The 26,355-nt window shown below is 45.6% G+C and overlaps 1 protein-coding gene across 1 annotated transcript in view; it reads right to left on the bottom strand.

Moving 5' to 3' along the window:
• The window catches only part of bbs9 (Bardet-Biedl syndrome 9), a 131,005-nt gene that overhangs the window by 37,813 nt on the left and 66,837 nt on the right, over positions 1 to 26,355 (bottom strand). Inside the window, exons 19-21 of the mRNA XM_047341041.1 lie at positions 19,506 to 19,688; positions 12,731 to 12,980; positions 3,894 to 4,004 (exon numbers count right to left, since the gene is read on the bottom strand). Coding sequence (XP_047196997.1) covers positions 3,894 to 4,004; positions 12,731 to 12,980; positions 19,506 to 19,688 — 544 coding nt within the window. The remainder of the gene's footprint in view (positions 1 to 3,893; positions 4,005 to 12,730; positions 12,981 to 19,505; positions 19,689 to 26,355) is intronic.

Below are 26,355 nucleotides of genomic sequence, written 5' to 3'. Positions count from 1 at the left end.
AACTTTTATGTAGAATCTAATGAGGGTCACTGTGGCGCTGAATACAAAAGCAACAGCGTGAAAATTCAGAATTCCATATGAATGTGGCTGATACTGTCCCCAGTTTGACTCATAACAACCCTCAGAACCACAGTTCACAGTTAGTGGGGACTCGTCCACTCAATGGCTGAAAGGTTGCGACGCACACGGGCGCACAGCGGAGATCATTCTGTTGTTATGAACATGTCTGACTTGATAATCTCCTGCTGCTTCTTCGTTTATGAAAGGTTGTGTGTTTTTTCTTCTGGAGTTCATGTCAGAAAACTGGTCGTGTTTCCTGTCAAATAAAGGGGCTGCAGTTTTAGTTAGAAAAATGTCATGTGTGATAAAAGGTGCTGTCAAATTAAAATGCTCAAAATATCTTCTGTGTTGAGTTGATCATAAAAACATCCACGACTTTAAATCATTCAGATTAGTTGGCAGCTCCATTGAGTCCAAGCAGGTTCTACAGAACAACTCTAAAATCTCAAAGATTAAAAGTCCCTCTGTGACTCGTCTTTTTCTCTGTATCTCCGTTTTCTACTTGCACTAATAAAAACCGTCAGTGATGGAAAGCGGCTCTTATCTGGATTCAGCCCCTAATAGATAAAGCTTCAGCCGCCGCTAATGCACAAAGGACGTAACTAATGGACGAAGGCGAACAGCTAATGGTAACATGTGCAAGGTGCAGCGGGGACATGTCTGAACGGCTGATTCTGACCCACTGCGATGCCAAAACACACGAGGTGCAGTGTCCCTGCAGCTGGAGACCAGAACGCACGGCCGCTCGTGAGTGGCTGAGAGCCGTTAGCATAAATCTACAGTGGCTGTGATGGGACATAATGTGGCTTAATGAGAACACTGACCGCAGACTGACACCGGGCCTGATGGGTCCTCGTGCGACTCAAAGATCCAGAGACCAGAGGACGTCACTGTGCTGTGTGTGTGTGTCTGTGTGTGTCTGTGTGTGTCTGTGCGTGTCTGTGTGTGTCTCTGTGAGAGAGGGTTAGTTATTTGATGATATTAACATCCTCCGCTCGCTGCTGCACAGACGGGCTCCAGAATAACGTCACTCGCACAAGACGCCAGCGCTCGGTTATTCTGGCTTCATCTGTGGATAGTGTGAGAAAGTGGAGACACGTTGTCCATCTGTATAAAGTCTGTAGTTCAATCATATTTAAACTGATAACTTTAAAAAGTCAGGCACATTTAGTAGGATGATGAATGTGGACAAAGTGCAGACTCACATCTTTAGATGTCAGATCACTTCCTGTTCAATCAAAATCAGGTGTAGGATGGTTCGGCCTCAGCGGAGGACCTGGACTTTCTTGTTCGAGTTTGTGCATCTGTATCCAGGTGTGTGTGTGTGTGTGTGTGTGTGTGTGTGTGTGTGTGTGTGTGTGTGTGTGTGTGTGTGTGTGTGTGTGTGTGCGCCCTGGATGGTGTCTGTGATCCCAGGTGGGCTGCAGGGGAGGAGCAGAACAACAAGAAGGATGCAGAAAGGGGAGAAGGAAGACACTCTCCCTTTCATCTCTCTTTCATCCCTCCTTCAAGCTGAGGAGAGGAAGAGAGAGCTTCTCCTCTCTCTCTCTCTCTCTCTCTCTCTCTCTCTCTCTCTCTCTCTCTCTCTCTCTCTCTCTCTCTCTTTCTCTCTGACGCCTTTTGATGTCTTTCAAGTCGACCTAATGTTCTTTCCGGTCGCCATGCACCCTAACAGAGGTTTGTGTGAGGGGTGCGGGGTTTGGCATGGCGCCTAATTACTTTCAAGTCATAGACAGGTAGGCGGAAGGTGTGTGTGTGTGTGTGTGTGTGTGTGTGTGTGTGTGTGTGTGTGTGTGTGTGTGTGTGTGTGTGTGTCTTTGTTTGAAAAATAAGAGCTTTGAACTGATTTGTTCTCTTCTGCCTTGTTCCCTGGATTTATAAGAGTTGTGCGCTGCCCTGTAAACCCAGAAGGCTTTTGGGGGGGATTTTGCCGCCAGAGCACAAACACTTCACTGTCACTTGATACGTTATCAGCTGATTTCAGATCAGTACAGATGTGTTTCTAAATGAACAGTGATAAGACTTGATGTGACACACATTAAAGCAGTGTTCTTACCTTACTCTGTGTGTGTGTGTGTGTGTGTGTGTGTGTGTGTGTGTGTGTACTGTATATGAGGGTATATCAACATCCCTGTGTCGCCCTTTATGTGTCTCCCACACCTCCCCCTCTCATTAGTGGTGACGCCGGAGTGGATTAACCATGCACACACACACGCACGCACACACACACACACACACACACACACACACACACACACACACACACACACACACACACACACACACACACACACACACACACACACGCACACACACACACACACAACGAAAGTAGAGCCCATCAAAGCGAATCTATCCACCTCAGACAAACTCATGAAACAGGATGGAGGAAGGGTCAGAACCTCGGCTAAATGAGCAGATATCTCTGCTGCCGACCTGATGTGACTGTCGGTCAAATGACAGAAGGACAAACTGAGAGTTGAGCCACGTGGACTCAAACATAACGAGAAGAGAAGAGTGAGAAGGAGACACAGCAGACTCCGAGTGGAGGACGGGAGCGAGGTCCAACTCCCCAAACGGAGAAACAGTGTAGACCTGGCAACAGTGAGCGAGCAACACCGGACACGCTCGCACCTCCACTCCGGAAGACTCCGTCTGTAGCAATAACACTGTGATGATGACAGGACGTCCTTCACTGTGATTATAACCACATCAGTGAAGAACATCTCCAGGAGCATTGAAAGACTGAGCGCTGACTATGAACCTGCTTGCAGACATGAACTGAAGTCCACACATTTGGTTGAAGCGTTCTACCGGAGCTGTACGAGAGAACGTGAGTCACTTGCTCAGGAGCGAGCGAGTTGATGACGTTTCTACCACGTGATGGACGTGAATCTGGTAAAATGCAAATATATCTGAAAGAGAAACTTTGAAAAGTTCACGTCTAAGAGCTAATGCCTAAAAGGTGGATGGGCTGGTGAATGAGATGCGAAACAAAGGAGGACATCTACTGGTTTCGGTGGAAATAACATGGCTTCACACTCGGAGTTGTGGCGTCACTGCCAGCTGCATATTGCCCCAGTGCATGCTGGGGGTTACAGTCTCATGAAATCCAGTTCTTAAGTCCTCACAATGCAAAGCCTCATCCAGGCTGTGTTCAGAAAACTCAACAACTACGACACAACCTGGATGGAGCCCAACGTGAAGATGACGGAGACACAGTTTACACTATGTTTGCATCGGGTTGTGTAGGCAACACACACTGGGCACATGCGTCCTCCTGCCGTTTAGCCACGCTGACAAAGTGCTGCAGTTCCAGCTGGGACATGACGGCAGGTTTCAAAGTGAGACTTTACCCATCCAGCAGAAATATGAACAGTGCAGTAAAACTGGGGGATATAACTCAGAGCGCGCAGCTCTTTGGGAAACACCACGAACACCCATGATGCATCTGCGGAACGAAATTTATTGTGTGATTTCATCTTTTGGCCTCGACTAGAATCCGAACCATGCTGATTCTGTCGGGGCCGAGCCAGCGGCAGTCAAAGCGGTATGTGAGGATAACAGATGAGAGGCAGCGCTGTGCCGTGAGGGAAAATAGAGGTGGATTACAACAGTGTGACAGACAGAGAACAGATATCGGTGTCAGGGCTCTGCTCAGGATTTACTGACAAGCTGCGGATGCATCGCCGCGGTGATGCATTCTGATACGCTCGGCTTGAAATGTGCCGAGCGGCAGCAGAGCCGCTGAGGGGCGTGAGAGCCAGGGGGGAACCTCAGGCCCACAAACAGATGAGAAGGAGAAAGAGCAAAGTACAAAGGAGACGACCGACCTTTCTTGACTTTCTTCGACGGCTGTTTCTTCTTGATGAACTTGGTGGCCTCTTGTTGAAGTTCCAGCTCCTCCCCCCCGCCAGGCCCCTCTGCAATGGGCTCAACACCTCCTGAAAGACAGAGAGAGAATCCCATTTCTGAGCGAATGCTTCACATGTACAGATCCACAGCTGCTCAGTGAGTCTGCAGCCGCCGGTCAGCCACTTCATTAAAGAGGCCAGAGTTTAAGTTGCGTCCCTTCATGAGAGACGTGTCCCGGGGAGGACTTTGTTTACACATCGACAGCAGCGACCACGTGTTGTTTGTTCAAGTGTTTGTTTCTGATAAGTTTGGTTTTAATTTGATGAAATACAAAGGGGCTGAGACGTCATGATTGACAGCTGATGACATGTATCGGCTGGACGTCGATGCCGATCACTACCACAGTGATCAGTTGATTCTATTGATCGAGGTCACACCGTGACTTACACACAAGTAACTACGGTTTAGTCAGTGGAACATTTCAACTGTGACCGACGACTAAGTTGCATTTTATTGTTACACATCATAACAATTAAGATGTTGGTCAATAACAAATAATGGATTCGTATTTCCCTCCTACAAATAATATGTGGTAAAGAGCTCGACGTCCAGAAAACAGCTTTTTTATGTTATTCCTGCTTTTCTAAATTATGTGTGCTCGTCTGCATTTATTGAAAAAAAAATTCTAAATGTAGATGTTTAGTTGTGTGTGTGTGTGTGTGTGTGTGTGTGTGTGTGTGTGTGTGTGTGTGTGTGTGTGTGTGCGACCAAATCCCTGCTTGAATCCCATGGATCAGTCTGGGTTTAGGGAGCTCCTGAGGCCGATGAATTGGACGCCTTGTCTCTTCAGCGTCTCACCTCTCTGTCTCCTCTTCACCCCCATCCTCATTACTCTCCTCCCCTCTCTGTCTCCTCCTTTACGTCTCCTCCCCTCCTCATCCATTCCTCCATCTTCTCTCTGTCTGTCCTGCTTCCTCGTCTATTCTTGTCTTTATTTCTGTTCATCCTCCTCACCCTCTCTATTCCACCTCTTTGTCTCATGTCCATTTCTCCTTCCTCCCACCCCCTTTCATCCCTCCCTTTCTCCTCATTTCCTCTCCTTCCCGAGGATTGTGTCCAGTTTCACGGTACTTTCATTTAACATGCACCGAACACACGTGCCTTTGTGTCGTGTGTGTTTGAGCATGTACGAGACTGTGTGTGTGTGTGTGTGTCTGCCATCGTGTCTCCCTTAAGGTGTCTGAGAATGTGTGTGTGTCTCCATCTCCCCCACTGCGTCTTCATCTGTGTGTGTGTGTGTGTGTGTGTGTGTGTGTGTGTGTGTGTGTGTGCACAGATTACCTTAAGTCCTCTCTAATATTTATCCTGGCCTTTTCTAAACCCAATCGTGTTCTCTTTGGTGAGAGCACAGCCTGTGGCTTCTGACACACACACACACACACACACACACACACACACACACACACACACACACACACACACACACACACACACACACACACACACACACACACACACACTTGTTTGAAATGGGATATGCCTCGCTCTTAATTGGGCAGGTGTTTTTCTAGGGGGAGTCATTTCTTTTAACGCTGTCTCACAATTTCACGGGGAATGTGTGTGTGTGTGTGTGTGTGTGTGTGTGTGTGTGTGTGTGTGTGTGTGTGTGTGTGTGTGTGTGTGTGTGTGTGTGTGTTTTAGCCTCAGTCTTACATCAACATGAGGTAAGGAAATAGCCCACCTCTGGAGCCACTCTGAAACAAAATCACATCATGCACACACATACACTCTCTCTCTCTCTCCTCTCTCACACTCACACTCACACAGACACACACACACACACACACACACACACAGCCTGTCTCTTCAAGCTGACCTCTCGTGCATTCCTCCCTCTCATCCCTCTCTCCCGCTCTGTAAATAGTAGGCGTAGCACCGCCCGGATGGTGCTGCGGTGTGTATCTGCGTTTCCCTCGGCCGCGGCCACGTCTATATTTGTCTCAACGCTCGGGTTATCAGTTTTAGACAACCCTGAGATTTAGACTCTATCCTCTGCACCACATCACACTTCAACACCCGAGAAAAGCAGTGGAATGGAAGATGACACTGTAATTATAGTTGTTATGTTATAGAGCTTGTACAAGAATAATGGCAGCGATGGTGGTCACGGCAGATGATATATATATAGAGTAGAAATAGAAGCAGGGTGAACCTGTAGATGTGTAACGTTAGTGTAACTGTAGAAGTTGGACAAACTGTAACACACACAGGGTTGAAGTTGGGATAGTGGCAGATGGAGGTCGTCCGAAAAAGTAGGAGAAATTAATTAAGGAGCAAATTAACATCAGATGAAAATGTACATGTACATGTAAATGTATTTTCTTCAAGCTGTTCCAAACTAAAAAATCATGCCAACTGCACATTAAATACTTTGTTGTTCTTACTTGACTTTGTGAAGCAGGTGAAACTTCATAATTAACAACTGAGTAACTTACGATTGGTCAAACTTATGGATCTAAAGTGTAGCTGCACCCACAAGCTCTGCTGCTCAGGATGATATCACCGCTATCTAAGATATTTTAGCTCTATTTCTGTACGACAGGAGGAAGTGGAGACGCGTCGTCCATCTTTATTACTCATCGTGGTGTTGCAGTGCAGCGACAGGAATGTGAAACCTGCTCACTCTCTCTCTCTCGTAAGGCCGTTAACATTCAGCGGCGTGTTCGGCTCCTCAGCTTGTTAAAGTCACCGGGACGTCTCCGCTCTCAGTTATTAAAGACTGTGGACGACCCCTGAATCTGAAAGAGTTCACAGCCACTCTGCAGGTTTTAAGAAACAGCTTGGAGATACTCCAGCCAGCATCAGTACAATCCCTTCTCCTCACAGTGTTTCTACTGAGATCCTGAAAGATGAGGAGCGAGTGTGATGCTGCAGGAAACTGAACCAAACCCGTCAGGGGCAGATAAACACAACAACACCGTGTCCGAGCTGTGAGAGGCTCTGCCGACAGCTGGACGGGAGGAACGGTGTCTGGAGAGCGTTTGGAGGAGGGAAAGGTGAATGGTTTTCATAAAGTGCTCTGGGACAGCCTGAGAAGATTTTGTCACACGTTTGGGAATGTTTTGTGCAGTTATAAAAATTCCTACAGCTCAGAGGCATTTAAGGAGATTTAAGGAGCAGTGTGCGAGGTTCAGGGTCCATGTGCAGATGTTTAGAGGCCATTTAGATACAGTGTGGTTCAATCCAGTTTAGGGTAAATCTGAAACTGACATTTTTAAGCTAGTAAAGGAAGGTTTGTGCCACTTTAAAAGGTTGTTTGGACAGCTTGGGGCAATTTTGAGGGGAGTTTAGACAGAGCCGGGGACGGTCTGAGAAATTTGGGACATTTGTGGGTCTGTTTGTATATAGATGGGGACGGTTTGGGCCAGTCAGCGACAATTTGAGGACAGCGTGAAGAAATCCGGAGCCATTTTGTGACAGTTTGGGACATTATGGGACAGTGTGGGAGCGTCTGGCTGCTGTGTGACAGCTCCGGGCCACTTTGGGAACAGCTCTGGACAGCTCGGTCGAAGGGTGAAGCTGCTTCCAATAGACAGCTCTGTCTTGGTCTGCGCAGTGTGGAGACACCAGCGCATTCCTGCTTTATTCTGGGCTGTGGTCTGAAGATGGGGGTGACACTGCGCTGCTGCGGTTACCAGCAATTTGGCTGTGGGCTTTACGCTATTTCAATCCCCCCTCGATGTACACATCTTTGTACGCGCACAGTTTGTTAGATCCACAGATTTGCACACATCAAAAGCCAGGATGTGTGAATGCTTTATAAACTCTGTGTGTGTGTGTGTGTGTGTGTGTGTGTGTGTGTGTGTGTGTGTGTGTGTGTGTGTGTGTGTGTGTGTGAGAGACACCTGATCTCTTCTGTCTGAAGCTGGGACACACTCTTCAGTACAAAACAATCACAGTCGTGTTTATGTTGAATATCATCAAAAGAGATTTCTGCCGTTTCATAAAAGTGTGCGACAACGACTCCTCGTGTAAAATATGTGTCTTTAGTTTTGTGAGTTTTTAGTTTCACACTCGCGCTGAAACGTACGTTTTAGATTTATTGAGCGATGAGCTTCAGGTAACGATCGATTCTTTTCAAAAATAGACGAGCGCTGGTGTATTTAAAGCTTCCTGGAGGAGAACTCTTCAATTTGCAAACACCACAGAGACAGAACAAAGGCAGCTGCTCAGGATCACACACCAGACTTGACCTACACTTACACATACTGCATGTATTTCCCTCTGCTCCGTGTCCTCTGAACACACACACACACACACACACACACACACACACACACACACACACACACACACACACACGCACATATATATATATATATCTATATATATATATATATAGATAGATATATATATGCACACAAAAGCCCATCTTCTCCCTCTCTTTAAGTCTAAAATAGATGTCGGCCCCAAACCACAGCTACCAGTGGAACACTGTGAAAATAACTGCCACTGCCACACACACACACACACACACACACACACACACACACACACACACACACACACACACACGCAAGTTTTGTGTCGGCCTCCTTTCAATCAAACATAAGTAAACGTGTCTGACTTCATTAGAAGAGAAACATATCATTAGGTCAAACACCAAATACACTTATTCCTATAATTTTTTCAGTTCAAAACATCACAACGTTTGCCTACAGACACTAAACAGCCTGTCAGGCTCACACTCTGAACTGAGACACTCGAATGGAGCGAAGGAGAAACTCCCTCACGGAAGAACATGTTTCTATTCTCTTCAGCAAACGCTTCAGAAAAGTGTGTAAACATGATAAACGCCGCCTGTGCGTGTGTGAGCGAGCGTTCATGATGACAGCAAATTAGCACAATTAACGCCCCAGTGATACCATAAGGAGCTGCACTTCCTGTCAGAGAACACACACACTACACAACAGCTACGAGTCAAGTGATGGACTTTAGGAGTTCAGAGATTTGTCCTGAATTCAGAGATGCAGAGAAGAAAGTGAAATGAAGAGACCGACCAAAAACAAGACGGTCTCATGGTGGCGATGACACCGAGGTCGGGGACAAGTCTTTGAAACTGACTTGGACGGAGACAAAAACAGGTGGTGTTACGCTGAAATGTTTCCTGCTGGTACTTGATCCAACAACGAAACACATTTGTTCATTGCAGTTTTAAACAATTAGCATCAAGCTAATATACTTTGACACACACGTGAATGTTCCGGTCTCTTCTGCAGGTCGACTACAGAACAAATAATTCTTACATGAGAACCAATGTTTCTACGTCAGACTGATCCTCCATCACAGCCGGGAGAACGTTCTTCTCTTTACAGACAGAAGAGAGAAACTGATCAAAGCCAAAAAAAACCCCAAAAGACTATTACAGAAGATTTACTGCAGCCGAGACAGAGAAGACTCGCCGCTGCCAGGAAGCGTCTCTCACTGCAGAAAAATAAGTCTCGTTGGGAGATAAAGTGTGTATATACAGTGTGTGTGTGGGAGGAGGCCTCAGCACACACACCTCCGTGGCTGAGTTCACTTCAAAGCCGCGCTGACAGCACGCTGAATAATGAACCCTGTGATAAACACCACTGATTTCACCAGGTGTGTGTGTGTGTCTGTGTGTGTGTGTGTGTGCGTGTGTGCGTGTGTGTGTACAGACTGCAGCTGTTGAAGCCAGTTGGTCTGAATGATGTCATCGGGGTGAAACTGAAGGTCGTGTGATGAGGAGAGAAACTGTCCACGTCACCTGAATTAAATCAGGAATAACACTGATGGGAACAGTTACACATGTTGAGACTGAGAATATTACTTTTAGCTCAACGTGCAGGAAAACTTTTCAGACTTATCTTGGTTAAAAACAGCAACTGACATATTTTGCATTTCAGGCTCCGCTCACTTCTCCTTCTGCTCGTAGATAACGAGATAAATTCAGACGTGTGATTTTTCTGCTTTAAGAGAAAAGGTGAGAATTTAACAGTCGAGATTCACAGAGTGTTTAGAGGTGGGTGTGTGTTGTCAGGGTTTTTATTTTATTTCAAACATCAACACACACACACACACACTCTGCAGCAATGAAGTGGGGCTTGTTGTGTGGTATCCCAGTGAGTGTGTGTGTGTGTGTGTGTGTGTATACGTGCACGTGCATGCTTCTGCGGTCTTGGAAGGAAACGGTTGCCGCCGGTGTTGTTGGAAACGTAAACAAATGTGTATGTTTACGGGCGGGTGAAAAAGCAACATGTGAGACGGCTAACAAACGACTGTTTACTGAGGCCGCAGTGTGTTTGTGGTGCGTGTGTGTGTGCGTGTGTGTGTGTGTGTGAATTTTGGCAGCAGACTAAAGGAGTGAGGGGAGACCACATGACAAGGAAACATAAACACAAACACACTCTCCCTCTCATGTTCTCTCTCACACACACACACACACACACACACACACACACACACACACACACACACACACACACACACACACACACACACACACACACACACACACACACACACACACACCACTCATGTCTTCACCTTCAAATTTGATGATTTCCTTGATTGGGTATTTGCTTTTTGCCCCCATGAGGACTTTATTAAACAGATCCCCACAACATGAGTAATTCCTAGACCGCTGTAATCACTATAATGACTTTCTAACAAGCTTTTAAAGTTTTATAGACTTTTCTCCCTGCACACACACACACACACACACACACACACACACACACACACACACACACACACACACACAGCCGTTCATCTATCTGTTTATTCAAAGTGCAGTGAAGCTCGACTCAGTGTGCAGAACCTGAACTGGAGAATCAGTTGTCGTTGTCGAGAACGTCGCTTACTCTGATGAGTCCCAGCCGCCGCCGGGCGCCGGTCACCTGTTTATTCAAAGCTCATTAATATTGAACGGCTCACGTGTCCAAATTCAACCCTTCTCTCGAATATTTTAATTAGTTTTAGTATTGTATTGTGTATGGCGTTAAATGTTCACACTGTTTTTGATATTATAAAAAGGAACCAATAACGAGAGGGGAACTGGTTTATTGATCCAATCAGAGAACGGGGCTGTAATGATGAAGCAGACTGTTGCTAGGGAACAGGCGTCACTCGGCAAGTTCTTCAAGTAGAAACTTACTTTAACTTAAGTCAATGTTGTACTTTCACTTTTGCCTATTTAATTAGAATTTATTGAATTCAAACGTTAAAGTAGTTATATATTTGAGATATTCCAGCTCGAATCATTTGTATTAATGATGCTGCATTACTCACATCTGTGTTATTTTTCTCTTCCTGACCATATGTCCCTGTTTCAGTGCCACAGGTTTTACAGTCTCCGTTACGACCCGGCGCTGTAACGCAGCCCAGTGAACCTGCGTGAGCAGCACATGAAACAAACACTGAACCACAACTCTGCAAAACAAGAGAGATTCTGTTTGCACAATAAAAAAAAAGATTTATTTCACGTTTTACTTTTATGTAGGAAACTCAGAGGTAAAATGAGGAAAGGAGGAGGAGGAGGAGTAAATGAAATGAAGAGGGAGGGAAGGAAAAGAGGAGAGAGAACCAACTGTAATTGATGATCTTGTCAGAAACACCTCTATAAACTTCAGCCAAGACTAAATGATCCGTACGGCGTGTGTGTGTGTGTGTGTGTGTGTGTGTGTGTGTGTGTGCGTGTGTGTATACGTATGATTTTATGAGTGAGTCGACCCTGCAAATGTGACTCTGCGTGCCAAAGAGTGTGTGTGTGTTTTTATGAGTGTGTCTGCACAATGTATCCGTCGTTGACGCACTGTACACAGTCTGTGTGTCATAACTATGTACCTGTATGTTTTTCATTTGTGCGTGTCTGTGGGCGTGTGTAGGGATGCATTTAAAGGCGTGTGTGTGTGTGTGTGTTGGTTGTATGAATAGACGTCATGTTTTCGCCTGGCGAGGCCGAAAATCTTCATCAGGGGACTGGCTTATATGAGGCTGTCCATCAACACACGTACGGCAACAACACGCACACGCACACACACACACACACACACACACACACACACACACACACACACACACACACACACACACACACACACACACACACACACACGCGCACACACACACACACACACCCAGGCGTGGCTTCAGAAAACACAACAGACGCAGATAGACCGAGATGATCGAGTCAGAGGAAAGTAAGAAAAGAAACTTCACTATTCGTTCTCTAAAAAGAGAAACAGAGCTTTTGATTAAAAAGTGAAAATCAATTCACTTCAATTTATTTCTAAAATGAACTTTTGTAAGATATCAAAACTGTTCAATATGAAAGCTGACAATATGTATATTGTTAAAACATTGTTATTTTCATGATACTTTCTTTGATTTGACAGTTATTGACGACACACACTGACATCATGAGTCTGGAGCTCGTTTCCTCTGGACGTCTCCAACTCTGATTTATTCTAAATGCTCTTTTGTGTGTTGTCTGATGTTGATTCGATGATGTCATTCACACTGTATCTTCACTGGCCTGCTGTTGAAATGTGCTGTGCAGATAAACCTGCCTCATCAGTGGGTAACGGAGGAAAATGTATCTTGTGACACTGCTCCTCTCAAATATCTGCCACAACATTCAGTGATGCTGACAGGACGTAAAATCGTGCACCACTTAGAATTTGATTTGAATATTTTATAAATCAAGGCTTGATTCTATGTCGAGGACACACTGTGTAAACACACGATATCAGCTCAGCTCTGAATTCTCCCCCCCGGTCCCTCGACTCACCAGGAGCAGCCAGGTTCTGGACCTGGGCGGGGACTGGGGCGTTGGCCTCGGAGGCCAGGGTGAGACGGCCTCCCTTGCCGATGCGATCGCACAGCAGCGTGATGTGCTTCTTGAGGCGGGCGGTGTCCCGGGGCAGGCTCAGCAGGGGGCCTCCCATCTGGGCCAGAGATGTGGCCTGGTCCTTGGAGCTCCGCGACAAGCAGCTCCGCAGGAGGTGGGAGACGGCGGCGTCGCAGCTCTCCTCCCAGCCCTGAGGAGACACGAGGAAGACGAGGGCTGAGAATAAAAGTGCGATGAGGGTCAGTAAAGAGATTTTATTTAATTCTCCCGAGAGAAAGAGCAGGAAGAAAAGGATGAAGAGGGACAGGACAACTAGAGGAGGACAGAATGTGGCAAAGAAGTTTGGGAGGTGAAAGATAAAAGTGGAGAGGAGAGGACGGGAGGAAGAGATGAGAACAGGAGGAGACAGATCAAGGAAAGGTCGTGAGTGCAGGAAGAGAGGGAATAAAAACAAAACATTGGGAGGTAAAATAAAGGGGAAAATGGATTAAACGACAAGAGATAGAGAGAAGAAGTATGAAAGGAGAGAGGGGGAGAGGGGGAGAGGAGAGGAAGAAAATATTTGATGGGGAATCGTTAAACCTAAATTGACATTTAACTAAATAATAAAACATTTGAAATTGAAAGGGAGGAATACACAGAAACACACACACACACACACACACACACACACACACACACACACACACACACACACACACACACACACACACACACACACACACACACACACACACACACACACACACACACACACACACACACACACCTACACACCCTCCTCTCGCTGAAACTCACCGATCCAAAGTCAAAGTCACGGCTGGTTATAGATTCAGGGTTTGTGGGACAAGATAAGTGTGTGTGTGTGTGTGTGTGTGTGTGTGTGTGTGTGTGTGTGTGTGTGTGTGTGTGTGTGGGTTTGTGTGTTGACAGGTACCCTCCCACCGTCCCCTTTTTCCCACCCCTCCTCCCCCCTCCTTGTCCTGCCCGCCGCCATACTGATAGACCCCTAATGAGCCATAATGACAGGTAATCAACCCTGTAATGATGATGACGGAGAGACAGAGACCGGGAGAGACGGCGCGAGGGAGAGAGAGAGAGAGGGAGAGACTGAGGGAGACAGAAAGAGAGAGAGGGAGACAGAAAGAGAGAGAGAGGGAGACAGAAAGAGAGAGAGAGGGAGACAGAAAGAGAGAGAGAGGGATAGAGGGTTGTAAAAGGTCGAGGAGATGAGATGATGACAGAGAGGAAGGCAGATATTAGAGACAGAATAAGAGACGAGTGGAAGGACGACAGGTGAGAGGAGATAAGAATGAAGGAAAGAGAAGACAGGGGGAGGTGGAGGGGGAGTGTGGTCTGGACAGGGGGAGAAAATGAGAGAGGAGGAGCAGGAGGGGGAGGAGGAGGAGGAGACGGAGATGGGAGGCGGGTGACCTATTCTTACCACAATACCTCACCAGGTTATCAAATACTTGGAACAACATAACAGCAGGTCTCTGTGGAAACTTGTGCACGGAGCCGTGCACGTGCGCACACTGACACATATGTTCCACATGCGGCGGAGGAAAATGAAATGTCTTTGGAGCTAAACTGCAGACATTCATCCTCCTGAACGAGAAGAAAGGAAGCAAAGAAAAGGTGGAGCGGGCTTGGACGTCGGCCAGAGCGATAAATTAAGACGAAGTTCCCACTAATGCAGAAAGAGGACAGAGGTTTCCTGTGGCCAGAAACAAGAGAGCGCTTGTTGTGCTGCAGATTGTTTTATTCTCACTCAGTTTGTGTAGCTTCCTAAAGACTTTGTGTTAATGCACCTACTGTTTGAAAAGAGGAGTTTTTTAAAGTTAAAGTTTCTTTGCAATGTTGTTTTTCCACAGCAGAACAACGTGTAAACGACAACAACGTGACACACATGCGTCTATCTGATAACTCCAGAAATCTGTGTGTGTGTGTGTTGACTTTCTCGAGAGATGTTCATCTAATAAGCTTCACACTCATGTTCATAGTTTAGGGCCAAATTTTGTGATACTTTCAATATTAAGAAACTTTGAATGCATCAACAAAACAACCATTTAAACACGTCACGACAACGACTTAGAATAAACCGGTGATCGGCTCTTTGCGCAGCAGCAGATCTTTACTTTCCCGCGGCTCACTTCCTGCAGGTCACTGTTACAGTGTCAGGAAAAAAACTGCAACCAGCGTCACCACAGGACAAACAGCTAATACCAGACAGGCCAGTTTAGAATGGGCACTGCACCAGTACGATGAAAATGCAAGAAGATAGTTCCCTATATGTTTATGCACCAAGGAGGTTATGTTTCCACCCCGTCATCTTGTTTGTCTGATTTCCTGGGAACCCGGGGGGAAGATGGGACATTGGCCAAGAAAGAATTTTTTTTAATCACTTTCTTCAACATTGTGAGTAGTACCAGAGAATAATTCATCAATCTTGATTAAAAGAATGATTAAGAGGGCTGATATCGGTGTGTAATTAGGTGCAGCTTGATTGGATTGAAGGGACTGATGGGCCTTGGCAGAGAGACAGTGTCTTTACTGATACTTAGAGACATTCTCATTTATGAAATGCTTTATTACCATTTCTGTGACACTCATGATCGTCCATTAGGAAGAACTCATTACATTTAGGAGCAGATTCAGGTGAAGGGGCAGATCCAGGATGTTTCTTTCACTGTCTCTAACATGGTGACACAGGGAGTGAGGCTGAGTGGAGGTATGTGCTCTGTTATTCTCTGTCTGCACTGTCGGTAATTCATCCACCTTGGTGCTTTTATGTGTGATTCTAAGTTGTGAGAGTCTCTTGTACTTATACTGCATCAGGAATATTGGATCTGACAAGAGGGGAAATCTCAGGTGTGATCGCAACATCACTGGACGTCTGTGGAGAACATATCCCCGGGCCGAGCACACGACCTTGGAGGACTCCCAAAGAGACGGGTAAAGGTTCAGACAACAATCCCTCAGTCCTGACATCCCCGTCGTGACTGGAAAAGTCATTGAAGCAGCCGGAGTCACGGCTCCGTGAGAACAATGTCATACTGTCAGTCTCCAGAGGGGGAAAGAGAAATTCACCTTGACCCCAAATCAGGGAATTCCTTTTTCTGAAAAATGTCTGGAACAATGAAAGTGGCTCAGTTCATATTACACTTTAAAGCCTCTGGGTGTAACCAACTTCCAATATGATAAAGTGTATTTGTACACCTTTAATTAAAAAACTGTAACAAAAATTTGATTGGAGGAAAAACTAAAAGCATATACAAGTATTAGATGCAATATGAGGGGCAATACTAAATATAAAAAGAGCAATAAAAGAACATGAAGAACAATTAAAAAGCGGAATAAAAGAAATAGGGGAGAACAGTTTTTTCCATGAGGTACGAGTCATATGGAACAACACTAAATTAAATCTGATGTGCTTCATATATAAAAAACGTCACCTGGTGAAGTATAATAATGACCTTGTGACGCTCAGAGAGAAAACTTTCATTTCATCCTCTCTTAAAAGTCAGAAAACCTCCTGACTCGCTGCTGCAGAGAACTTTCTCTCCTGAACAGGCTCTTTACAGAACTGTAAATAGTTCTGTGGAGGTTCGAGCCTAAAGAAACATTCCCAGGTACTATATAGAAATTCTTGGTTATGAGTTCAGAAGGCCTGAACGAGGCGGCTGTACGGCCGCATGATGGATTCTGGTAAAGTAAACAGTGGGCGGGAGAATGTGGGGGTCAGGCAAGAATAGCAGGCAGACAGACAGCGTCAGCAACTCTGCTCGAGAGCTAAGTGACAGATGGAAAAAGAGACAAAAGACGGAGAGAGAGGGAGGAACAAGAAGGAGGGAGGGTGGCTCAGAAGAAAGTGGGAGAGGAGGAAGGGATGGAGAGACTGAGGGGAGATGAAGAAGAGACAGAGACGGGTGAGAACAAGAGTCAGGAAGCCAGAGAGACAAAGGGAGGTGAAGAGGGAGGTGAAGAGGAGAAAGAAAAGGGGATGAGGAAAGTGAAAACAGAGGATGAGACAGTTAATAGGGGTATTAAGTGTAAATGATGCGGGGGGGTGGGGGGCATAAGAAGGAATGTGAAGAAAAGAGGAAGATTAGGTCGGAGAAAACTTGATGAAAGAGGAGGAAGAGAAGGAAAGAGCGAGAGGGTGAGGAAGCAAGAAAGAGGAGGATGGAGCAAAAACAGACAAGAGGAATGATGAAGAGTCGCTGGAAACGGGATGATGAAAACAAAGAGAAATGAAGATGGTGAGGAGCGGAAGAGGAGGATGAGGGGGGAGAGAATGAGGGCGGAGTGAGGAAGTGGGAGAAGAGGATGATGGCGAGGGAGGAGAAAGAGAAGTAGGAGGAATGCTGAGGAGGAGGAGGAGGAGGAGGAGGAGGAGGAGGAGGAAGTGTTCTGCTTGGCTGCAACTAAATGAGACGTTTCGTTAGATACCACACAGATGCATTTCCTCTGGTGACGCACCTCCTCCTCCTCCTCCTCCTCCTCCTCCTGCAGACAGGAAGAGGTTCTCCTCACCTTTCTCCCCCCTCTAACTCTAAACATTTCCTTCTATTTTCTAGCGTGGACATCTGCTCCTCAGAAGAATCCCTCTTGTTTCTTCACTCACCTTGTTTCCTTGCAGACGCACATTCTTCTCATTTCTAAAGTTCCGTGCTCTTTGTGCCTCGGCCTGATAATCACATAATCTACGCTAATGTGACAGATGACGTGCGGCTCTCAGATCAAGTGGGGTTTTGTTACATATTCAAATTTTTCTGTGCTGAATGGGGAAACCGTTTAGTTTCAGTCTCCTGGGACACGGAGGAAAATATGATCCTTGTGATTATTACGGTCATATGAATGAAACAGAAATTCAGCAGGAACAATAGAGACGAGTCCACATCCTTCCTCACTTTACGTTTATGGTTTATAGTTATAGTTGGAATGTTTCTATTAAGATTGTTCTCTTACTGTAGCTGCAGGATACGATGTGTACTTCTCACAGTAATAAAACGCTCCTTCAGTCCATAGAACATAAATAGATATTGTTTTTTAAATCCTATGACAAACTAGGATTACCGCTCTGCAGTGATATGCTCATGTAGAGTCTGTTCCCCCCAAATCTAATCTGTTAATCTTTGAGTCTAAGTGACGACTGGTCGAAATTGGAAGAATTTTCCTAAAAACAGACAAATGTGTTCGAGGCCACCGTGACCTTGACCTTTGACCTCCGACCTTCAACTTTTAATGAGTTCATCTGTGATTCCAACTGAACGTTTCTACTAAATTTGGAGAAGTTCTCTCGAAGCGTTCTTGATATTTCATGTTCACGAGAAGGGGACGGACAGAAAACCGGCAACTTTGGAAGAAGCTTCTACTCTTTGTCACAACAAGAATAGTTCAAAATAAAAAGTGCATCACCAGTTCTTTAAATCTGCTTTCAGACATGAAACTCGTGCACGTGTCAACGCAAATGTCCGAGTGAGACACTCAGAAAACCTCCTGCTGCATTGTGGGTAAAGTCCGGACCCAATTCTCCGGACTTTACCCACAGTTTGACTTTCACACAACGCAGCCGGAGGTTATTGTGTTGTCATAGGAGCAAAATACAGGAGCGTGCGGTGTGATCTCTGAAAATAGCTCCTCAGTTCACCTGCTGGTCTTCATGTCGTGTACGTGACCCTGATTACTGCTAATTCACTTAATGCCATTAATCCCATTTAAAATAACAGACGCACACAAGAACGCACGCACACACACAAACACGCAATCCCCAGAGGCTCATCAACTGAACCTCTCAACCCTATTTCGGTCCATGGTCGGTGTCTGTGTGTGTCTGTGTGTGTCTGTGTGTGTGTGTGTGTTAAAGATATTTTATGTACTGCAGTTTATGAACACACAGATGTTTGTGTGTGTGAGTGTGTAATGTGAGGCTGTCAGAGGAGGCTGGAAATAGACGTCGTGGGTAATGAGAGGTTCAGGGGATTGATCAGAGCTACGGAAAAACTAACACACACAAGCACTAACGCACACGCCCACAGGTACACAACCAGAGTCTCCGTGGGATGACAAATCTGTCGTGATTGCGGCAAATGGAGAAACTCTGTCAACACGACTGTTTAGTGACACACGCGCGATAAACACATACAAATATACACACACGCGGTCAGAGGCTGATTATAGAGCAATGTCCTTTATGCTCATTGTGACCTTGAGCAACTCTGTGTATGCGCATTACACACACACACACACACACACACACACACACACACACACACACACACACACACACACACACACACACACACACACACACACACACACACACACACACACACACACACACTCAGGTTTAATGGTAAATCATAAACAGGTAACCCAGAATGTGCTCTTGGTGCAGAGCTGACAGGTGAGTGTTGAGTGGCAGAAAGTGAGTGTGTGTGAGGATGTGTGTGTGTGTTGGACTGTGTGGGTGTGTGTGTGTGTGTGTGTGTGTGTGTGTGTGTGTGTGTGTACTGTGTGTGTGCATTCCTCTGGGACCAGAAGTACTTAATGTATTTTAAAAGTTTTCAGAGTGTGTGTTTAAGTTGGGGCTGTGTTTACTGAGTGGACTGCAGATGGATTGACAGACACTGACATGTTAATGGCCCCCTGTGTGTGTGTGTGTGTGTGTGTGTGTGTGTGTGTGTGTGTGTGTGTGTGTGTGTGTGTGTACCAGCTGTGGGGAGTCCTGCAGCAGCGGCAGCAGCGTGGCCTCCAGGATGGCCGTCTGGTCGGGGGTCAGGCCGTGCCACAGCGACAGCAGCAGCACCAACAGGTGGGTGGCGCTCCGCAGGCGGACGAACGCCTCCTCCAGCAGAGCCCGGTTCTCCTCGGCCGCCTCCGCTAGCGTCATCACCTGCAGGAGGACGGAGTCAGTGAGTAAGTCTGTGATCAGGGGGGGGGGTGAGGCATCATGTACATCTGATCCTGCACTGTAAACATCTGGATCTACGTCTGAAATATAAGACACACACAAGGACTCTATTGTTCCTCACTTTTTACAGGGATCAACCACAGTCTTTGTTATTAATGTCACGATAAACAGTGATATTTACAACCCACTTATCTGACTGTGAGATTTTAACAAGGACGACTGCATATTTCTACGAGCAATAAAAAACATTTTTGTACTTTAGGAGGAAATGGACATGTGTTGTCTATATTTACATTTGATGCTGTGAAAATATGACAAATAACCAAAATACCTAATTCCTTCTCCCGAGTAAACCTCAACTTCAAACAGCAGATAAAACGTTCAGTTTAGAAACGTGAGGAAACAGCTCAACAAAACGTGCTCTCATTAAATGCCGTGTTTTTGCGCATTCCTCCTCTGAGGCGAGAAAATGAATTGCTAAACAAATGCTGCAAATGTTCCCATTCATCAGGAGAAGAAGGAATTTATCGTGAACGTATTGCAAACAAACCAGATTCCAACCCGTGAATCATCTTTCGGTTCTGGGAGGGTCTCGGCTGTTTGATTGAGAACAGTTTCTCTCGAACACGTCGGTTCATCCCAGAAGACTCTCTGAGAGTCGGCTGCACAACCTGTGTAAACACGCTTATGAGCATCGAGTCCACGGCTCCTTCGTTACCGCCTCAGTCCCGTGTCCGACGCTGATTTACTCTCCTTCAGATTAACCTGAATTCACCCTGAAACAGCTTCATCACAACATGTTGTTCTTCGAGCCTGTGTGGTCACCGGAGAGCAAAAACTCAACGTTCACGGCTGTTTACGCCGAGCGCTCACACCCCCGACTCTAAGTTGTGTTTCCTTGTCCTTACACTTTGGAATTACAAGTTAAAGTTGTGTGTGTGTGGAGAAAGAGAGCGAGTGTCAAGAAAAACAGAAATGGAGCCAGGAAAAAAAGATGCATTACAATCAAACTATTATATTTTTTAAGTTGTTATGTTTCGTGGAGATTTTTTCCTTTGCAGAAAAACTCATTTCATTACCTCATGGGTTTTATTTGACGGCGTTAATTTCTATCAGTCAGAAGGTAAATATCGTAAGTGAGTAGAAAGTTATTTCACTGTTTTCCTTTTTCTTCCACATGACTCAACCTGGGGATTTCCTTCCCCTAATGATCTGATGTGTATGATGTTTGTGTTACATGAGGGAAATGTATGGAAATAAGTTGTTATCAATAAGATTAATCCTCCACTAAAACTTTCTGCAGTTTCAAACCCTTCGATTGCACAAACAATGGCTTCCAATCAGAAACAAGAATGATCTGTGTCTGCGTTGGTATTTATTTTACTTTGATGTCGTTTCTTGGAGAATCTTCAAATACTTCCTGTCTCCAGCATCTGTAGAACGTCAGACAAAAGGTTATGTGTGTGTATAAACTATAATAAATCAGGTGAACTTCATGGAGACGTTTCTCGAGACTCTGACTCTTTACCCCACAGTTATTGAGACCCTGGATATATTCTGTGAAGTTCTCCCGTGAGTATTTTTACACTTTTTAATATCTTCAGGTGGATTATTCCCCAAAGAATAAAGTATAAACAGCAGGAAATGAGCATGAGTCCAGACTGTTGTGTTGTGTTTGGGTTTCCAAAGTGGAGGAAGTGGATTCGTGTCTTTCTTCCCACAATCTATTATATTTTAGGGTTGTTTCCTGGAGTCTGCTGGAATTAAATTCTCGCTCTGAACAAACCGCACCACTGTTCTCTCGCTCGAGTGCTGGAAATCCCATTTTCAGGCAGTTTGGGATTATTACAGCTTCGCTTCTTTTTTTAACTGGAAAAATAAACTGCAATAAAAAAGGACAAAACACAGCAGAGTTCAAACAACCTGCCGTCTACACTCTGGCTCTGAGCTGCTCTGATGACTTCCACTTCCACTCATCTGGCGTCCACTGGGAAACTGCAGGATTTCCATGAAACTATTCTGCGTGTTTTTCGGAGCAAACAAAACAGGGAACACTTGCTTTGAAATGAAGACGAGCGAAGCTGCACAAGTGGACGTTAAGCTCGTCTTGCATTTGACTCTAAGTACACAGCTCAGGCGAGTGATTGCACAAATGAGGTGTGGTAGGGACCAGGTGAACTCTGACCTCCGCCCAGGGGTCAACCCCTCCATCCCTCCATCGCTGCGACAACAGAGGAGCGGAGATGAGAGGAGAGCGGCGAACGAGCGATGACAGAGCAAGACGGATGGTGACGAGGACAACAAGAAAGGACAAGCCGGACAAAGGGAGGGAGAGAAACGGGAGACGAGGGAGGAGAGGGACGAACAGAGGGAGAGAGGAGGAGAAGAGGTGAAAGCAGATCTGGGACTAATGGACGAGTGTGTTCAGATAAATGAGTGATCTGCAGGCCTGAGCGCCAACGTACGCCCGCCGCTTGTTTGACAAATGGATTCAGAGCTCGCTATTTGATACTCGCCCGAAAACAGAGATGGAAGACTCTAAAGTGAAGGGTGTGTGTCTGTGTGTGTCTGTGTGTGTCTGTGTGTGTCTGTGTCAGGGTTAAGCAGCAACTGCCGGAGGAAGCCGTTTTGATTTGTGTAATATGAACTTCAAACTTAGAGGTAGAAGAGAATTAGTGCCTCCTCTTAAAACCTCAGTTCACTTCCCCTCGTTGGAGAGGTGACACCGAAACGTCCACAGCTCAAGTCGCCTGTGTGCGTCGCTCTCTCACATTCACACACCTTTCAAATCACCAGTCAATGAACACCTGATGCTTTCCAGTACAGGCGTAGGTCTGAGTGTAACCTTGACCTCATACACGTCTTGAAGTCACCATCAAACACCAGAGAGGTTCCGATAGCAGCATCAGAAAACGCCTCTGATGTTACCAAGTGAATCTACGCAATGAACCGATATCACGTCTTTAAAGTTTATAAGTTTCCTCCAGATAAAACTGCCATTTTCTATTCTTGGAAATCACTTCTTCTTCTACTCCAAAACAGTTTGGCTGTGCTGCCACAACATGTGAAGAAGAAGTCAGTAATTTTGCAAAAGACTTCAGTTTCAAATGGTCTTTTAATTTTATAAACTGAGGCTGCAATTTAACGGCTATTTAAAGGAAGTAATTGTGTATTCTTATTTTGTCATAATCATCACTTCCACATCGGGGGAGTAACATGCAGCTGTTAAAATACGATGTCTGAGTTGTTTTGGTTCTTTTAATGCAAATACTCGAATATTGACTTTATTCAACACAGACACACAGTTTAAAAAGTTATTTAGAAAGAGTAGAAAAGGATTTTGAAATTGTTCCAAGATAATATATCCAAACAAGAATTGGTGCTGCCAGTGCAAATTATTCAGATGATATGATTTTTCCAAATCGTCCTCAACTCGTCCTCACAAAGATAGAAAAACTACTGAAACTGGCACAGAAAATACCCATAACTCCTGGTATATGAATTCCCGATATTCTCCCGCACACTTTCGACAATGCAACACTACTACACACACACACACACACACACGTTGCACGCTGCACACACACACACACACGACCCCAAACACCCCCCCCTCGGGGTCTCTGAAAGTGTGTGTGTATTGATAAAAGGCTCCAGGTCCAGTGAAGGGCTTCATTGTTGGCAGCGGCTCGGCTCCACACACACTCTGATTGATGCCAGCTGAGAGAACACAAAGACACATTTAGGATGGAAACACACACACACACACACACACACAGACACACACACAGATTACTTACACTCACACAGAGGTAAAACAGACAGACTTTCACAATAAGAGATAAAACCTGAACATTTATCCATGTTTTAACTGCACACACAGACGGACACACACACACAGACGGACACACACACACACAGACGGACACACACACACAGACAGACGCTCACACACAGACGGACACACACACAGACGGACACACACAGACACACAGTAGCTGTGTGTCAGCAGCTGAACTGCTGGTGACCTTAAACAACCTGCCGTTGAAGCTGCTGAGGTTGTGATGTGACGAGTCGGCAGTAAAGTCCGGACTCTGCTCAACACACATAAAGGAACGTTACGCACAATCTCACACACTCAAACCAGAGCTGTGTCCGAAATCACTCACAACTCACGACACAGTCCACTTCGTGTAGTGAGCTGGACATTTTGTCGTGTCGACCGAATTGTATCCCGCAATGCACGGTGAAAAGTAGAGTACGACTGCTGGTCTCTAACAGAGCAACACGGACCATCATGCATTGCTGTCACGCGATTTGTGAAAACAAAAGTGTGTCATGTCTGAATAAAGGAAATGAATTAAAAAGTCAGACTCAACAGAAGCAGCGACAAACAGACAGCCTTAGTGAAAGTTGCAGCAGACACTAAATACTTCCTATTTATTCAAGAGGGAAGAACCGTGCAGTAAAATGCGAATATGTACCGAGTATAACTTGTAAATAAAGATGGACGTGATGCGTCTCCTCTTCCCACAGAAATGAAGCCAAACTATCCGGGATACAAACGCTGCCGTCTTGTGCATCAGGAGCCAGACCTCAGCCGTCAATCAAGACGTCTCGCTCTGTTTTTACACAATCAAATAATAACTTGCCGCTGAGCTCAGTATATAATCCTCTACATGGAACTATACAGCGAGTATTGAGCAGCGAACGAGTGAGTGATCTCGGACACGACCCGGGTTCACGTCTCGGCTGACAGATCTGTATTTAGAACTTCTGCTGTGAGCATTATGTCAGAATGAAGCCTGAAGGTTTTTGCGGTGGGAGAATGAATTTACTCTTTCTCTCCGTCCACCCGTCCGTGTTGTATTTCGTCCCAAACAAGGAAACCATCAGTCTCACAGCTCAGAACGCCAGCCAACGCTTCACATTATTCCTGGAGGCACAAACCACACACAGACACACACACACACACACACACACAACCCACACACAAACAAACATGTCGTGTTTGTATATTCACGCACAAATGCACTAAGATATGCACACACATGTACCAAAGCCACAAGAAATGTACTGAAAAACACAAACAGAAATCATGGGCACCCTTATCTGTGGAAATGCATGACTGAGGGTGCGCACACACACACACACACACACACACACACACACACACACACACACTGTATATACAAACTGTGTGGCTGTAGTTTCACTGAGGTATTTGTTGGGCTGCCTGAGGTTTGGTAGGTACAGGAGGCAACTTGTGTTAGAGCCAATCAGAAAACAGACAAACCATCCAATAACATCTGAAGGAAGATTTTCCTGCTGAACGTTCACACGGCTCAAAATACTCCAACACTGCCGAAGCTGCCATGAGTAAACCGGTGACGTTGTGTTGACACGACAAACATTTAACAACGTAGTTTGATGCCTGTATGTTTGACTCGTGACGCGATCAGACTCAACAGAATTATCTAAATTCAGTCCATGTTTTCCGGATTAAAATCTCAACTGTCATAATGTATTAACTATATATCTGCAACAGAAAACATGTTTTAACTTTGTTTTGTCAGTATCATAAGGAAACGAAAAGTAGAGCATTATAACAATTTGATGGTTATGTTCAGGAACTCAAAGCACAACGGGAAAAATGTAGTTCTTTTTAAAGCATTATAAAAATAATGCTTCAACAACAGTGTTAATTTTCTATTACTTAGAGGGAAGACAACTTTTTTATTATGACGCTAAATAGCAATAGCTCCCTTTTGAGCCTTGCTTTCATTATGTTATTCTCTTGGCTTCCAGGACGCAGTTTGAAAAGTGACGAGTGGATTTACGACACAAATGACCCGCGTCACCCTTTGCACGGTCAGAACAAGGAAGAGGAAAGCGTTCTTCTGGTCTCAGTCCCCAGTGATGGGAAAGACAGACGGAGGAACAGCAGAACTGATCAGAACTCGACCTTGCAAGAGGAAAAGGAGGAACGAGATCAGACGAAGAAGGAGAGCGATAGAAACAGAGACGCGAGTTGAGCTCAGAGATCAGCGGAGAATTCAGCAAACGACGAGAGTCCGTGGCCAAAAACATCCACGAGTTCCTGTCGAACATAAGTGAAAGTTAGTCAAAGTCAACACGGCAGCAAGCGGGCGAACGGATCTCAATGATTCCTTGTCAGAACTTTATCCTCGGATGAAACGACACATGTGAGGAACAGAGCTCAGAGTGTTGGAGTGTGTGTGAGCGTTTGCTCCGCAGAGCCGCTGGATTAGATGTTTCCTGCTCAGCTCGCCACAGCAAAGATGTACACACACACACACACACACACACACACACACACACACACACACACACACACACACACACACACACACACACACACACACACACACACACACACACACACACACACACACACAGCCAATATCCACACTAAGTAGGGACACACTGATCTGTGTCAGTGTAACACCACAGGTGACTTGATAGGACCGTCGTCGGGAGGAAGAGACAGGACAGGAGACAGGAGGAGGTGGGGGAGAGAGAGAGAGAGAGAGAGAGAGAGAGAGAGAGAGAGAGAGAGAGAGAGAGATTTACACTGACAGAGGGAGGAGAGAAGGAATAAGAGAAGTGAAAGAGGTAAAGAAAACAG

This window comes from Hippoglossus stenolepis, chromosome 8, assembly GCF_022539355.2.
Source record: "Hippoglossus stenolepis isolate QCI-W04-F060 chromosome 8, HSTE1.2, whole genome shotgun sequence".
Taxonomy (NCBI): Eukaryota; Metazoa; Chordata; class Actinopteri; order Pleuronectiformes; family Pleuronectidae; genus Hippoglossus; species Hippoglossus stenolepis.
Note: the sequence above shows the minus strand (reverse complement) of the source record. Positions and strands in the feature narration are given on the sequence as shown.